This window comes from Sapajus apella, unplaced genomic scaffold, assembly GCF_009761245.1.
Source record: "Sapajus apella isolate SASKATOON/1434 unplaced genomic scaffold, GSC_monkey_1.0 scaffold1, whole genome shotgun sequence".
Lineage (NCBI taxonomy): Eukaryota > Metazoa > Chordata > Mammalia > Primates > Cebidae > Sapajus > Sapajus apella.
In genome coordinates this window covers 64,481,972-64,499,900 of record NW_022436941.1, presented here as the reverse complement: position 1 = coordinate 64,499,900, position 17,929 = coordinate 64,481,972, and the positions used below count along the sequence as shown (strand labels likewise).

General features: G+C 37.2%; 1 protein-coding gene across 3 annotated transcripts in view; it reads left to right on the top strand.

The window, feature by feature from the left end:
* The first annotated feature begins 991 nt into the window (after window positions 1-991).
* Window positions 992-17,929, top strand: part of POLK (DNA polymerase kappa) — a 66,224-nt gene continuing 49,286 nt past the window's right edge. The window contains exons 1-2 of one of the 3 annotated variants that reach the window (XM_032278075.1): window positions 11,382-12,934; window positions 13,488-13,629. In XM_032278075.1, the coding sequence (XP_032133966.1) occupies window positions 13,495-13,629 (135 nt within the window). In that variant the 5' untranslated portion in view covers window positions 11,382-12,934; window positions 13,488-13,494. Of the gene's footprint in view, window positions 1,016-11,381; window positions 12,935-13,386; window positions 13,630-17,929 lie in introns of those variants that run through there. The other 2 variants (XM_032278092.1, XM_032278064.1) reach the window with 2 other exon arrangements.

The following is a 17,929-nucleotide window of genomic DNA, read 5'->3' as shown; positions in this document are numbered from 1 at the left end:
GTGGTAAGGGTGGCACACTCTCCTGTCTGGGTATTTACTTGGACAACAGGAAGCTGTGCCCTCCTCCGAGTTCACACAGATGTGACACCTCTGGGCCAGAAGCTCTCGCAAGCATTGCTTGCCTGGCTACCAGTGGCAGGGGCAGGTGGGGTCATGTAATCTGCTGTCCTTGTGTTTCCTGGAATGACAGGAAGCTGCATCCTTCAGCTGAGTTCACATAGAAGCAGGACTGCTGGGCTAGAAGCTCTAGCAAGCATTACTTGCCTGGCTACCTGTGACAGGGGTAGGTGGAGTGGCTGGCCAAATTCTGGCTGAAGCAGGACCACTGGGCTGGAAACTGTTGCTGAGCCCCATCCAGCAAGGAGTAGTAGAACAATCTTAATGCTTTCAGGCACTGCAGCTGCGACCTCTACTGGGGCTATAAAACTGATGCTGGTCTACTCCAGGGCCCAAGGCATGTGGAGGCCCTTGGACTTCAGAGTTGCCTCTGCCAAACATCCTAGTGGCTCTCTGCCTCAGTCTAGAAGCGTGGGGAGTGAGGAGATGAGGGGGCCAGGGAAAATCTCCCATACTGTCTTGCACAGGACCCTGCAGAAAGTGTGAATCTCCCTGAGGCCTCAGTCACCCTTTCCAGTGTTGGTTAGGTTCTCTTGGCTCTGTGCTCAGCCCAGACAGGGTACCTAGTTTCATTTCTCCTGCTCTCTGTGTTCCCCTGCTGCCTTGATAGATCTCAGCATTGTTTCTCAGCTGATCAGCCTGCAGGATCAGTGTTCATTAGCTGTTTTGCTTATTCTCTGTGAGAGCAGCACACAAAAGCTGCTTCTAGTCTGCCATCTTGGTCCCACTAACCTAACTCATTTTTGGTTGTTACATTCCATCACTTCTGCTTCTGCTATATTCTGTTTGTTAAAAGCAAGTCTCTTTTTTTTTTTTTTTTGAGACGGAGTTTCACTCATGTTACCCAGGCTAGAGTGCAATGGCACGATCTCGGCTCACCGCAACCTCTGCCTCCTGGGTTCAGGCAATTCTCCTGCCTCAGCCTCCTGAGTAGCCAGGATTACAGGCACGCACCACCATGCCCAGCTAATTTTTTGTATTTTTAGTAGAGACGGGGTTTCACCATGTTTACCAGGATGGTCTCGATCTCTTGACCTCGTGATCCACCCGCCTCGGCCTCCCAAAGTGCTGGGATTACAGGCTTGAGCCACCGCGCCCGGCCAGAAGCAAGTCTCTTAATTACACATTATGGCATTATTTTGTTGTATCTTTCTTGCTTTTCCTAGCACCTGTGAAGTATTACTGAAAGTAATTATTTTAGTAGTGTTAGAAAATGGATATTTTCTTTGCAGTTCAAATTTTATTTTCTAGTGCATTTTGTAGTATAGAAATAAGTGCTTTATATGTTGGAGGTTGCTGTTAACACTTTATTAATTTTCATAATGCTATACCGTGTGCACATAGCAGTGTCAAAATTAGCCTTAAACAATTTATTGGCATTGGGCAAGTGGTTTTTCTCAAAAATATTAATTCAGTGAGCTCTGCCAATATGCTAATGCCATTGTGATTTAAAATTCTGATCTGATAAATTTAAGCTCTTGCCTTTTAATAAAGATGATTATTTTGACCTTTTAGAAGTTATAGTCACATAGCCAAAACCAACAAAGGAAGACTTTTTCTTGGCTTTTAGAGCTTTAACATTGACATTATCCTAAAATTCAAATCCAGGTTTTTTAGTTTAATTTAAATTAAAAAAACATATTAAGATAACCAAATTTAGGCCAGGTGAAGTGGCTCACACCTGTAATCCCAGCACTTTGGGAGGCCAAGACGAGCAGATCACCTGAGGTCAGGAGTTTGAACAGCCTGACTAACATGGTGAAACCCCATCTCTACTAAAAATACAAAAATTACCTAGGCTTGGTTGCATATGCCTGTAATCCCAGCTACCCAGGAAGCTTAGACAGGAGAATTGCTTGAATCCAGGAGGTTGAGGTTACAGTGAGCTGAGATCACACCATTGCACTCCAGCCTGGGCAACAGAGTGAGACTCTGTCTCAAAAAAAAAAAAAAAAAAATCAAAAAAAAAAAATCAAATTTAGAGACATATAAATTTTGAAACTAATACCTAATGTTGAATTTGATCTCCTGATGTTTAACTGTGTTAGTGCATTGTCATAATGTGCTTGGAATGACTGATTTAAAAGTCACATCTATGACTGTCTAGAATACTTGTGAAAACACTTGATATTAATGAAACCTGACAAGTGAATGCATTTTTATGGGGTAGGTACCTTTTGTTCTTTCATACTTCCCTAAAGTTAGTTGGTACTTTGTGTATGTGTGTGTGGCAGTGGATAGAGGGTGATATTTTTTCACTTGTCATTTATTTAGTAATAAAGATTTTTGTTGGTGTTCTGTGATTTCTCAATTATTACATGCTAATTAATTTGCAGCCAGCCCTGTGGGCTTGATCACATTTTAGAGAAATAAGTAAGAATGAAAGTGAGTGGAGAGAATTCACATCTAATATATGCTTATTGTGTGTTTATGAGGTGCATGTTATCACACATTTAAGCCTCAACAACCCTGGAAAGTAAGTTTTATAAACCAGAATACCAAGATTCATAGTCTTTGAAATAACTTAAATTGCCCAGGAAGACACAGCTAACAGCTAGCTAAGTTTCAGAGTTTAAATTTAAATCCAGGTCTATCTGGTTTCAAAGCATATACTTCTTGCAGTACATCATAATGCCTCTGTGGGGCTAAACTTTTTAAAAGTCTTCTTAAACAGCATATTTAGATCTCATTAATTTAAAAAAAGTTATTAGTAATCTGGACTGCTTTTTCTTTTATGAAAAAAATTAAGCTAACATAAACCACATATTAAGCTAACATAAACCACATATTGTGATAACTCATGCTCTTTTTCATAAACCTTCCATTAGTGTTTTTTGAAACTTCAAAAAAAATTACCAAATAAAAACCAAGTTATGGTATCTCAAAGGTTCGAGAGATATCACCTCATCAGTTTTTGAAGGGGCAGGGTGGTGGGAGCTTTCTGGTGAAGACCAGAAAACCTACTAAATTCTAAAAAACTAACGTTCGTCTCATCAATTGAGAATATTTTTACTAATTTAGTATAAATCCCAGATGCCATTGTTTAGTATCAGATGCTTTTTATATGATATGGGTTTAAGTGTTTTTGTTTTGTTTTTTTGAGAATTTTGTTCTCGTTGCCCAGGCTGGGGTGCAGTGGCGCAATCTTGGCTCACTGCAACCTCCGTCTCCTGGATTCAAGCAATTCTCCTGCCTCAGCCTCCTGAGTAGCTGGGATTACAGGCCCACGCCACTATGCCCAGCTAATTTTTTGTATTTTTAGTAGAGATGGGGTTTTGTCATGTTGGCCAGGCTGGTCTCGAACTCTTCACCTCAGGTGATCCACCTGCCTCAGCCTCCCAAAGTGCAGGGATTACAGGCATGAGCCACCGCACTCTGCTGTATAAGTGTATTTTTATAGCACAGGGTTAATAATAGTTTCCAAATTGACTGTCAGTATTTTAAAAGTAGAGTTCTTTTTTACCAGTATGATCTTGGAAAAAATTTTATCAAGGATTTTTGTTTTTTAATTTATTGGGCAGGAGGAAGGTGTGTGGGTATGTTTCTAAATCATTTTGGCTTAATCACTCTAAGACCAGAACTTCTTGCTGGTGTTTTTTTTTTTTTTTTTACCATGTTTGGCAAGTTCTGAAGCAGTGTTTTTGAGATGTTTCATTTTTTTTGTTTTTGGTATTTGGGCATGTATGATATGACTAGGAAGATAACAATGATTTTCAGAGTTTACTTGTGGAAACCATCTTTTAAAATTCATCAATAGTAAACAACTGTTATTTGAAACTGTTATTGCAGTCTTTGAGTTGGTAACAATATGTTAGTGTTCACACAAATACTTCTTACTCTGTTTCTTTCTTTTCTTTTTTTTTGAGATAGAGTGTCACTTTGTCACCCAGACTGGAATGCAGTGGCACTTTCATGGTTCACTGCATCCTAGACCTACTAGGCTTCAGAGTTACTCCCACTTCAGCTTCTCAAGTAGCTGGGACTGCCCAGCTAATTTTTAATTTTTTTTGTAGAAACGGGGGTCTCACTCTGTTGCCTGGGCTGGTCTCAAAACCCTGGGCTCAAGCAATACTCCCACCTCAGCCCTGCAAAGGGCTGAGATTACAGAAATAAGCCACCACATCCTGCCTGCGTACATACTTCTAAGGAATTTGGAGAATCAAATCAATGAAGGTTACTATGAGTGTTCCTCTTTTTGTAGGCTATCCATTTATTCTTTTATATTAGTGATAGAATACATATGAAGAAGTTATAGAAGAGCTGTAGAGTAGCATTAGTAGAAAAGAAATCTAAGAAAATATTTGAGGTTTTTATCTAAAATTTCATTTGAACAGAGTTATGTTGCTACGGAGTTTTAAACCCCTACCATACACTATTAGAGCTGTAAGAAAACTAAAAATTCAGTAGCAGTGGATCAAGAAACAATATCAAGGTTAGAACTCAGAAGAAACTTAGGAGCAGTTTGGCAAAGGGGACAATTGAAAGGATCATTTTTCCAGGATAGGAAAATAATAATAGCTTATACAATTCTTTTTGATTTTATTAGATATCTTCCTTCCAATAGTGTGAAGTGGAGTGTAAAGATAAATAGCACAATATCTCAGTTTCTTACTTGTGTAATGCTAACCTATTATCCTGGCTTCTGTTGTAATTTTTTTTTAAAGACACAGGTCCTATCACCCTGTCTCTTAAAAACTCTTGCTCTCAGGCTGGAGTGCAGTGGCATAACCATGGCTCACTGCAGCCTCCAACTCCTGGGCTCAAGTGATCCTCCTGCCTCAGGGTCTCAAGAAGCTAGGACTACAGGCACATGTCAACACACTTGGCTGCTTATTTTTTTATAAAGACAGGGTCTCACTATGTTGCCCAGGCTGGTCTTGAGTTCCTAACCTGAAGTGGTCCTTCCACACTTAGCCTCCCAAAGTGCTGTAATCACAGCCCTGAGTCCTAATTTTATATTAAAATCATAATATTCTAGATTATAGAACTTAAAAAATAACAGCACCAAAAAAGGTACCACAGGAGAAACGGTTTCTCCTTTTCTAAGGACATAGTATGAACTATCCCCTAAGACCTGTGCACTTTACTGAAACAAAATTAGTCTGTTTAGCATCCCTTTTTTATAGATAGATATTTTTGCTGATATCTAGTGCCCAAAGAAATAAACTCCGAGCCTATCTCCTTCATGTTGAGTCAACATTCCAAGAAACAATCAACTTCTATAAGATAAAAACTTAAATTTTCACAATTATTAAATGTCTTAAATATGTTTATTTCTGAGTTGAAGGTTTCATTTTTAAAGAACCTGGAAGAATTTTTATAAAATATGTAACTCATCACCCAAATAGAAACTTAAAAACTTGGGGCTTGGGGAATTTGCCTCTGAATTGACACAGTAGGTAATATGTTTATATCAGGATATCTTCATTCTGTCAAAAGAAGATAATTTCTGCTTATTGTTCTATAAAAGTGAATTTAATGTCTTTAGGATGAAATAGAGTATAGGTTTTTAAATTGCCCTCTGTCCCATTCTTCTTCATTAGAACCAATTAAATGAATAGAAAAAGGAAAAAGTCAGAAGAGAATATAGGCATGGTTCTCACAAGACAGACCTTCTGTCTCCGGTAAAAAACTTGAGTTTTCTTTTAGCATATATATTCTTGGTTTAGGATCTATGTGGGGTTTCATTATTTCTGTTATTTCTCTCAGTGACACATATAAATGAGAAAATCTTTCAAATCCAGTCTAAAATATTTTTGAAAGTTTTTGCCTCTTATTTTGCAAAAATATTAAAAGCTAAAGCTAAAAATTCAAAGTTGCACCTCTACTTTTATTCCTGTCATGTAAAAATTGTGGCCATATTGTTTCCATGTTTCTTTTCATGTATCTGTTTGTAAAATAACTGACGAACATGGAAAAATAATGTGTTAAAGTCTTGAGATTGTGATTTTTTATTTTCTTGAAATTTCAAAAAGTATTTTTACAATAAATGAAACTGAAAAAGTAAATTTTAAAGTAGATCATATAAGATGTATTGGTTTGAAAGTTACTACTTTAAATGTAGGGTAATATTCCTAATTTGATTCATTGTATTTATGAAGAGTAAAAAGAACCTTTAATCACAGTCTGAAATTTTGTGTTGGTTACTTAATCTGTTCAAAGTATTAAATATTTGAATATTTGGGAGATTTAAAATAGTATTTGTTCTTAAGTTTAATAAAGGTTTTCTGAAGAAATTATTACATTTGATTATTTACAGTGTATTAGAAATAGGAAGCAAGCTCCACGTAGGAACTTACTGTAGTTTAGCTTTTCATATTCATACTTCTTACCTCTCTCTCTCCCTTTTTCCCCCCCCTTCTCTCTTATTACTTTTGGTATACTTTACATATTTTCTGGTAGATTAATTCCAGGTGACTTTGATCACAGTGTGATATTTTCTACATAGTTTTATTTGCGTTTTATAGGTAGGAGGACCCCTACCACACTAAAACTTTTTCCTTGGAATTCCTTCTTAAAAATCCTAAGTTTCATTGTTCAACACCCACCTATGAGTGAGAACATGCGGTGTTTGATTTTCTCTTGTTGTGTCCGTTTGCTGAGAATGATGGTTTCCAGGTTCATCTATGTCCCTACAAAGGACACAAACTCATCATTTTTTATGGCTGCATACTATTCCATGGTGTATACATGCCACATTCTCCCTGTCCAGTCTATCAGCTTCACACACTGGGGTCTGTTGAGGGGAAATAGGGGAGGGACAGCAGGGAGTGGGGAGTTGGGGAGAGAGAGCATGGGGAGAGATGCCAGACATAGGTGATGGGGAGGAAGGCAGTAAATCACACTGCCATGTGTGTACCTGTGCAACAATCTTGCATGTTCTTCACATGTACCCCAAAACCTAAACTGCAATAAAAAATAAATAAATAAATAAATAAAAATTAAAAATTAAAAAATCCTAGGTTTCCATCTTTACCACCAGAAACAAAAGTTTGCCTTATATGTGTGTGTATAAATACGTGCGTATATGTGTGTGTGTGTGTGTGTGTGTGTGTGTGTGCGCATATATATATATATATATATATATATTTTTTTTTTTTTTTGGGAGTTTGAGACGGAGTCTCGTTCTGTTTGGCCCAGGCTGGAGTGCAGTGGTGTAGCCTTGGTCCACTGAAGCCTCTGCCTCCCGAGTTCAAGCGATTCTCCTGTCTCAGCCTCCCAAGTAGCTGGGACTACAGGTGTGTGCCACCACACCTGGCTAATTTTGTATTTTTATTAGAGATAGGGTTTCACCATGTTGGCCAGGCTGGTCTCGAATTCCTGACTTCAGGTTATCCACCCACCTTGGCCTCCCAGAGTGCTGGGATTACAGGCATGAGTCACTGCTGTGCCTTATATTTTTAACTAGTAACCTGAGTAGTCAGTGGTAGAATGAGACTGGAAAGAATTTGAGTATTTTCAGAGAAAGCGTCCTTTTAGACCAATATGCTCAGAGTTTGTTCCTTTGAGTTGTGTATTACTCTGTGCTTCTGAGCTGAAGTTAAACAAACTATATTCTGTAAGATCAGGCTATAAAGATGTTTGATCTACCTATGCAACAATCTTGCATGTTCTTCAAATGTACCCCAAAACCTAAAATGCAATAAAAAAAATGTTTGATCATTTCCTCTTCAAAAAAACTTGTTTATAAAGTCACAGTTATGTCCATTCATAGGATTTTGGACTTTGGATATGATAGTGCCTAATGATCATAGGAAAAACACTAATTTGGAAGCAAAACAAAACAAAAATTCATCTGTAATATCTGTGAACTTTGGCTTTTTCTTGGGGGTACTTACACTGTACCCTGTTGCCTTGTATAGTCTCTGGTCTTCATTGTAAAGGGAGAGAATTAGGAAAAGTGAGACCAGTGATTTTCACAGTTATACACATTTGGCTTAGTTTTATTATTATTATTATTTTAGAGAAAGGGTTTCACTGTTGCCCAGACTGGAATGCAGTAGCACAATCATAGCTCACTCAAATTTTTTGTGGAGATGGGGTCTTGTTTTGTTGCCCAGTGTCGTCTCAGACTACTGGCCTCAAGGAGTCCTCCTGCCTTGGCCTCTCAAAGTTCTAGAATTACCGGCCTGAGCCACTATACATGGCCTGGCCTTAACTTTAATAGTAATGACACCTATTGACTGAACACTTAGGTGCCAGATACTATACTAGGCACTTAACTTACATTATTTGCCATATGAAATAGAACGAAACCTTCTTTTCCAGGAAAATACAGAAAAATCATTATACTTTGTGGTATTATATGATCGTTTCTACTAGGAGCTCACTTTCAATTTAAGGATTTCTAGAAAAAGAAACTCATTGAAGAACTAATGGGAAAAACAAGGGTAATCAGGACTAATGAGAGATTTTGGAAATCTGAAAAAATAAAAGAAATACTAACCAATAAAAAACAAAAGCAGGCTGAGTACAGTGACATAAACGATAGTGCTAAAAGAAACTCATAATGATCCCAATATATTAAACCTCAGTATGTTGTTTATTACCTTTGTTGTCCAATGTTTTTTCTTTGGTTTACAAATAGTTGAAAAGGATTGCCGGGCGCAGTGGCTCACGCCTGTAATCCCAGCACTTTGGGAGGCCAAAGCGGGCAGATCACGAGGTCAAGAGATCGAGACCATCCTGGCCAACATAGTGAAACCCCATCTGTACTAGAAATACAAAAAATTAGCCAGGCGTGGTAGTGTGTGCCTGTGGTCCCATCAACTCGGGAGGCTGAGGCAGGAGAATTGCTTGAAACCAGAAAACGGAAGTTGCAGTGAGCCGGTATTGTGCCACTGCACTCTAGCCTGGCGATAGAGCGAGACTCTGTCTCAAAAAAAAAAGAAAAGGATTTAATCAAGTAAATTATACAACATAATCTCCATAAAAATAAATGTAAAGTAGACTCTTAAATACTCTAATACAAGTCCCTTAAAGGCTTTGATAAATCAATTTGCACATCAAATATCTGAGGAAAGTAAGGTTTGTAAACTGGGAGGTTATTTATCACATATACTTATCATTACATGTTTAATGTTGAAACAAGAAAACACTACAAGTGTTTTTAAATTATTAGCTTCAAAAAAACAATTTTTCTCGTGATTTTTATTGTGATTATGTGATCTTGCTTTGTGAATTAGAGAATGAGAAAAATGATATAAACTGAGATTGTTCATTCAACAAATACCTGTTGCGCAAGGTATTTGTTGATACCTGTGCCAAGCATTATTTGTTAATACCCTATGCCAAGCATTATTTGAGGTATTTTGGATATATCATTGAAAAGAAAAAAAGAAAATGAGTTTCCTGTCTTCATGGAGCTTACATTTTCACTGGGGAGATAGACAGTAAACATAACATACCTTAGAAAGAGCTGTGAAAAAAACAGGGCATTGGGAAGAGCAGGTGAGAGGGGTAATTAGGCTATAATTTTAAAGAGGGAGATCCGGGTAGGGGCTCATTGACATTTAAGCAAAGGCTTGGAGATGTGGGAGCTTACTCAAGAGGACATCTGGCATAAGAACCCTCCAGGAGAAGAACATAGTCAGTGCAAAAAGACCTCAAGATTACAGTGTACCTCAGAGAGTTGAGAAACAGCACAGAGACCAGCGTGGCTGCAGAATAATGTGCAAGGCAGAATATTAGACAGACAGGAGAGTAGACATGTAGCAGGGATCCAGTTTCCACAGGGCCTTAAAGGTCATTTTAAGGACTTGGGGTTTTATTCTCAAGTGAGATGAATGGCACTGTACAGTTTTCAGCAGAAAAAATGACATGATCTTACTTGTGATTTGAAACAATCCGTTGTGTTACTGTGTTGATAATTGGCTATAGGAAAAAAAAGGGCAGAAGCAGAGAGACTTATTTAAGAGACTACTGCAATAATCCAGCAAAAGATAATGGTGGTTCAGGTGAGAGTGAATGCAGTGAAGAGAATGAGAAGTGGTTAAATTCAGGGTGACTTTGAAAGCAGAGCCCACAGGATTTCCTGATAGTTTGGATGTGGGTATATGATAAAGAGAGGGGTCAAAAATGACTCCCGGGTTATTTGCATGAGCAACTGGAATGGATTGGAGTTGCCCTCAGTTGAGACCAGGAAGGCCAGAAGTGGAGCTGGTTGGAGGGGATGGAGGCAGATTAAAAGGTTACTTTTAAACATGTTAAACTTGAAATGTCAGACAGGTATTTGGATTGGTGCTATAAACCTGTCAGTCACTGGCATGTAGATGATATTAAACATATGCCTATGAAACTGGACAAAAATTTCATAGTAATTAGGTATCAGTAAGCAGGAAGGTAGTCAAAAACTACCTATCACAATTTTGCCTTGTCCCAGGATTGCCGGTAGCCTAGTTCTTCTGACTCAAACACCAAAACCAACTCTTAAGAGTTTTTTTGGTTAGGTTTGGTTTCATTGAGACAGGTTCTTGCTCTGTTGCCCAGGCTGAAGTGCAGTGGCATGATGGCCTTGACCTCCCAAGCTCAAGTGAAACTTCCAACTCGGCCTCCAAAGTATCTTGGACTACAGGTTGCACATCACCATACCTGGCTAATTTTTTACTTTGATTTTTATTTTTGTAGAGACGAAATCTCACTGTGTTACCAGGGCTGGTGTTGAACTCCTGGGCTTAACCAATGCCCCTGCCTTGGCCTCACAAAGTGCTACGATTACAGCCATGAGATGACGCACCCAGCCTCTTCTCAGTTTTTTTGGCTAAGGCATTAATGTATCATATGTAAGGAGAAGGCATTAATAGTATTTCTTTACCTTTTATCATTTCATTATTTAAAGGGCAAGACAGGCAGGAGTTGTGGCATGTGCCTTTAATCCCAGCTATTTGGGAGGCTGAGATGGGTGGATCACTTGAGCCCAGGAATTTAAGTCCAGCCTGGGCATCCCACTCCTATCTCTAACAAACAACAACAGCCAGGTGCAGCCTCCCAGCTATTTGGGAGGCTGAGGTGGGAGGATCACTTGAGCCCAGAAATTCAAGTCCAGCCTGGGCATCCCACTTCTGTCTCTAAAAATCATCAACAGCCAGGTGCAGTGGCTCACACCTGTAATCCCAGCTCTTTGGGAGGCTGAGGCAGATGCATCACTTGAGTTTGAGACCAGCCTGGCTAACATGATGAAACCCCGTCTCTACTAAAAATACAAAAATTAGCCAGGCATGGTGGTGTGTGCCTGTAGTCCCAGCTACTTGGGAGGCTGGACTCAATATGATAGTTGAAGACAAACAAAAATCAAATGATGAAAACAAAAAACTAGCCTATATTTCCCTGGGCACTGCGAAACAACATCTATACCAGTGGTTCCTGTACTTTGGGACACATTGGAATTACCTGGGCATCTCTTTAAAATACTTCTGTGTAGCGCCTACTGCCATACCTTTTGATTTATTTGGTATCATATGAGCTTTGGCATCACAGCTCTCCAAGAGGGCCTGATGTGCAGCAAAGTTTGGGAACTACCAAGATGTACACTTTTTTTCCTAGTGGAACTACCAGTAATAGCCACAGTATTCACAGTCCCAAAATTCTTTTTATTCTTTTCTGATGCCAAAAACAGAAGCAGCATTGTTAAGGGAAAATCCTCAAGGCAAAGTGAAGCAAATGAGCCCTCTCTAAATCATACAAATAAGTCACAATCATAATTTGTTGTAGCTTCATGACAACTGTTCACCTGACCACTTATTTGTAGCATACATGAACCCCAAATTGGAGGCAACCATGATGTCATGGAGTCTGCATCAGAGTTGAAATAAGAAGGCTTGCATTCAAATCCCAATTCTTCTACTTACTAACAGATGGGCAATCCATTTAATCTTGCTGAAGTTCTCATTTTTTTCTCCCTAATATGAGAATAACCAGATCTGTTTTGCATGGATGTAAAATATCTTTATAAGCTAATGTATGTGAGGGTAAACTATAAAGAAGTATATAAAGATATTAAAGAATTATCACTTGAAAGGATTTTTTTAACCTTAGAGGTGACTTACTTTCTAGGTAATATTTTTCTGTATTTTTTCATTTCCTTAAAAATGGAGATCTGCATACCGTTGATAATAAATGCCCTTGAGCTTAACATGTGTAGTAGAGGAAGTATTATTCCATATTTCTAAACTATGTTTTAATCTGGGTGGAAACTTAAGTTTTTGACTGATACCTGGGTTCCAACACATGTGTTGCCACTTATGAGCAAATTTGTGTCAACAGACATGTTCTAAGTCTCAGGTTTGTTATCTTTTTGTGTGCAGAATAATATCTATTTTTCAAGGCTATTATGGCCCTCAAATGTAGTGCCCCTAAGCATAGTAGCTAGAACAGAGCATACAGAAAATGCTAATTCCTTTCTTCCTTCCAAGAATATCATAATCTTTTGATAGTACAGATGACTCTTGAACACCACAGGTGCTAGGGACCCTGCCAATGCACAATCAAAAATTCACATAGAACTTTTGACTCAAGAACATAACTACTTATAGCCTATTGTTAACCGGAAGCCTTACTAATAAGATATACAGTTGATTAATACGTATTTTGTATGTTATATGTATCCTGTCCTCTATTTTTACAAAAAAGCCAGAGAAAGGAAAATGTTATTAAGAAAATCATAAAGGAGACAAAATATATTTACTATTCACTAAGTGGAAGTGGATCATAAAGATCTTCATCTTCATTGTCTTCACACTGAATAAACTAAGGAGGAGAAAGCAGTGGGGTTGATCTTGCTGTCAAGGGTGACAGAGGCGGAAGAAATTCAAATATAAGTGGATCCTCTCTGTTCAAACCTGTGTTGTCTAAGAGTCAACTGCAATTTTTAAAATCTGAGTAATAATTTTTAGTAGCTAAAAATTCTTAACTGTCATTTAAATTTTTGTTTTGCTGATTTCTATGTCATTTAATGTTTTAAAAACATTTTTTGTTGATGCATAATGGATGTGCATGGTGTCCCGCCCCTCCCTCCAACAGATGGTTTTTTTTTTTTTTTTTTGGAGACGATTCTCACTCTGTTGCCCAGGCTGGATGGCAGTGGTGCCGCCTTGGCTCACTGCAACCTCCACCTCCCAGGCTCAAGTAACTCTCCTGCCTCAGCTTCCTGAATAGCTGGGACTACAGGCACACGCCACCATGCCCAGCTAATTTTTTGTATTTTAGTGGAGATGGGGTTTCACCATGTTGCCTAGGCTGGTCTCCAACTCCTGAGCTCAGGCAATCCACCTGCCTTGGCTTCCAAAAGTGTTAGGATTACAGGCGTGAGCCACTGCATCTGGCCACAGATGGTTTTAAAAGCAGTGTTTATCTTTATGTTTTTTCAGATAAGCTTATACCATGAATGGCACAAAGGAAAAGAATGACAGTTACAAAGATGATCTTCTGCTTAGGATGGGACTTAATGATAATAAAGCAGGAATGGAAGGATTAGATAAAGAGAAAATTAACAAAATTATAATGGAAGCCACAAAGGTATGTTTCTTTTTTCTTTTGATATGTGTAATTTAATGACCTTTTAACTTTGTTTCAAAGAAAATCATTTGAATATCAATTTTATTTAAAATTTTAATATTTTAATATTTATTATTTTTAAACTACAAAAGGTTGTGAAATAATCTCCCTTCTATTCTGTTGCTCTTGCCATCCAGCTTTCTATTTTACATGCATATAATGTGCATATAAAAGCAAAAAAAGTACATGTTCCTGTTCACTTTTTTTTTTAACCCCAATAGGAGAAATTTTTTTGGTGTTTGGATTTTTTTTTTTTTCCAGTTAATATAACTCGCAGGTCTTTCTGTACAAGTAATTAAAGGTCTTCATTCTTTTTATGCCAGAGTGTGTGGATATAATGTAATTTATCGAACCAGTCCAAAAGTTTATAAACATGCATTTGTAGTCTTTTATTTTTACAAACTTTACTAGTGAAGTAGTGAATAACCTTGTACTTTATAACTTTCTATATGTGCAAGTGTAACTGTAGGAGAGATTCCAAAAGTGGAATTGTTCCACCAGCTACACATAGCACAAAAGAATATATGCATGTGTGATTTTTATGAATTGCCAAATTACCCTCCATGGTGTTTCTGTCAATTCATACTTCCACGACAAATCTGTGACAGTATGTATTACCATACTGAAACTGTGCAACACTGTGTATTACTAAACATTTGTATTTGTCAATCTGAGGTAATACAGTATTGCATTATTTTGTATTCCTCTTATGAAAAATGATATTGCATATCTTTTCTTTTTTTTTGAGACTGGGTCTCACTCTGTCACCCAGGCTGTAGTGCAGTAGCACAGTAATAGCTCATTACAGCCTCACCCTCCCCGGCTCAAGTGATCGTCCCACCTCAGCCTCTGAAGAGTTAGGATAATAGGCACATGCCACCAAGCCTGGCTGTTTATTATTTGGTAGAGATGAGGTCTCACTGTGTTGCCCAGGCTAGCCTCCTGGCCTCAAGCAATCCTTCTACCTTAGCCTCCCAAAGTGCTGGGATTATAGACATGAACCACTGTACCTGGCCGCTCTTTTGATATCCTGAAAATTATTTGTATTTCCTTTTTTATGAACTCTGATTATATGTTCTGTACACATTTGCATATTCAATAATTAGTTATCTTTTGACTTTGCTTATGGTAGTGTCTCCTTTGCAGAAATTTTTTGTTTGCTTCATTTTATGTAGTTGACTGTCAACTACATATGGCTTTCTTCAAGGACATAAAAGAATTCTTTAAATTCTTTAATTTTTTTTTACCACTTTTTTGTTTTATTTCTATATTATAGAATATATATGTATTAATGTATTAATGTATATCAATATTAATATATATTATATATCAATAATATGTATATTAGCATGTTATATATGCTATGTGTATCAAACATAATACATGTATTAATATACATGTAGAAAGATGAAAGCTATAAGATTCTTAGGAAATGTATGTTGATGCCCACAGCATCTTACTTTCGAATGGTTTAGCCAAAAGGAGGGCAAAGTGTGTGTTTGTGGTGTGTGTGTGTGTGTGTGTACACATACACTCTTACACACATACATACACAGAAGTTGGGGAAGAAATCAAATGTAGCAGGATATTAATTGATGAATCTAGGTAAGGATATATAGGTGTTCATTGTACTATTTTTTCAACTTTTGCAGATTTGAAAATTCCAAGATAAAAAGTTAAGGAATTATCATTAATTTTGTTAACTATGAAAATGTTTCTATGATGAAGTGGGAAAATTGCCTTATTTTTAAAAATGCATACTGAAATCCTCTGTGGAACAGCTAAATATCTTGATATCTATAATTTATCTCTGTGGAGCAGCTAAATATCTTGATATCTAAAATGTTTCACTTGTAATGAAGCATATACACTACAATGTTAATAGTTGTTAAATCTAAGTAATAGTTTTATTTGTGTTTATTGTATTCATGTTTTTTCTGTGTTTGAGAGTTTTTTGATATTCTCATCATAAAAATGTTGAAAAAAAGAAAAAATAAAACCTATGGATCTAGTTTTTAGGTTAAGAAATATAATATGTAGGTTATTCTAGATGTCCCTATCTGATCCTCCCTCTCTATACTCTGTCCAGTACAATTTATTAAATAGTCCATCCTTTTCCTACTGATCTGCTGTGCTTCCTCTTCTGTTCCACTGGATCATTTGCCTATTTTTGTATGTATACATGTTTTTTTTTTGTCCTACTTTATAATAAGTCTTGATATCTGCTAATACAATTTCTTTTTTTTTACACTTTTTTCTTTTTTTAAGAATATCTTAAGTATTCTTAAAGCTTTGCTTTCACATAAATTTTATGTGATACATATTAAAAATATATAGGCACATATATGATTGATATATATTACATGATTGGTATATAAGCATATATAGAATAATATATATTCCTCTAGTGTATGGTGAGCTTATCATAAATGGTATCTTGTTTAAATTGGAATTTTCTAAGTGTTTCTATTCCATGGTAATACAATTTACTTTTTTAAAGTTCTTACCAGAAAATTTAAAATACACAGAAAACTGTAGGGAATGGTAAAGTAAATCCCCATATAATCATCACCTACCATCAACAATTACCAACATTTTTGCAAATATAGTTTTATCTGTCTTACCCTTCCCCTACTGACTTTTGGAGAGGGGAATAGAGTATTTTAAAATAAATCCTAATAAATTGAACACATTTCTAGAACTTTACAGTTTTTCAAAATGGACTCAAGAAGATATAGAGAATCTAAATAAAGAAATAAATTAGTAATTAAAAATCTCCCCATCAAAGAAAAAAGACCAGGCCATGTTGGCTTCTGTGGTAAATTTTATCAAATAGTTAAAGAAGAAATGATATCAATATTCCAGAAGCTCTTCTAGAAAATAGAGAAGAATGGAACACTTTCCAACTCCTGTGATGCCAGTATCACCCTGATACTAAAGCCATTATGAATGCAAAAGTGCTCAAAAAATATTAGAGGAATGATTCCAATAATATATCAAGAAGATTAAGCACCATGACCAAGCGGGATTTATTTTAGGAAAGCAAGATTGGTTTAAGATCTAAAAATCGGCCAAGCTCATGGCTGTTATCCCAGCACTATGAGAGGCTGAGGCGGGTGGATCAACTGAGGTCAGGAGTTCAAGACCAGCCTGACCAATATGTGAAACCCCGTCTCTACTAAAAATTCAAAAATTAGCAGGGCATGGTGGTGTACTAGTCCCAGCTATTCCCAGCTACTCGGGAAGCTGAGACAGGAGAATTGCCTGAACCCAGGAGACGGAGGTTGCAGTGAGCGAAGATCATGCCACTGCACTCCAGCCTGGATGACAGAGCAAGACTCCATCTCAAAAAAACCCACAATCTAAAAATCGATTAATGTAATACACCATATTAAAAGGGCAAAAACTACACAATCATCTCAGTAGACTCAGAAAAAGCATAGTTGATAAAAATCCCACCACCATTCGTGCTAAAAACTCTTAACAAACTTGAAATAGAAAGGTACTTCCTCAATCTAGTAAACGGCATCTATCAAAAAACCTATAGTGAACATCATACTTTATGGCAGAAGGCTCAACACTTTCTCCCTAAAATTAGGAACAAAGCAAGAATGTCTACTCTCATCTGTTCTATTCAACATAGTTCTAACAGTTCTAACTAGTGCAGTCAGGCAATACAAATAAATAAAAGGGCCAGGTGTAGTGACTCACACCTGTAATCCCCCAGCACTTTGGTAGGCCAAGGTAGTAGGGTCACTTGAGCCCAGGAGGTTGAGACTAGCTTGGGCGACATAGTGAGATCCCATCTCTTAAAAACAAAGCAAAACAAAACAAAACCCTCACACCATACACAAAATTAACTCAGAATAGACTTAAACAGCCCAAATAATACAACTTTTAGAAGAAAATGTGAGAAAGCCTCTGAGAACTTCAGTTAGGCAGAAATTTCTTAGATATGATACCAAAAACACAGTCAATAAAAGAAAAAGTTGAATTAGTCCTCATCAGAGTTTAAAATGTTTACACTTCAAAAGACAGCAATAAAAATAAAAAGATAGGTCAGGTGTGGTGGCTCATGCATGTAATCACAGGGCTTGAAAGCTGAGGTGGGTGGATTGGAAGTTTGAGACCAGGCTGAGCAACATAGCGAGACCCCATTTCTTTAAAAAAAAAAAAAGAAAAAGAAAAAGATGAGCAACATACCTTGGGTAAAGTATTTGTAAAAAACAGATCTGATAAAAGACTTACATCCAGAATATAC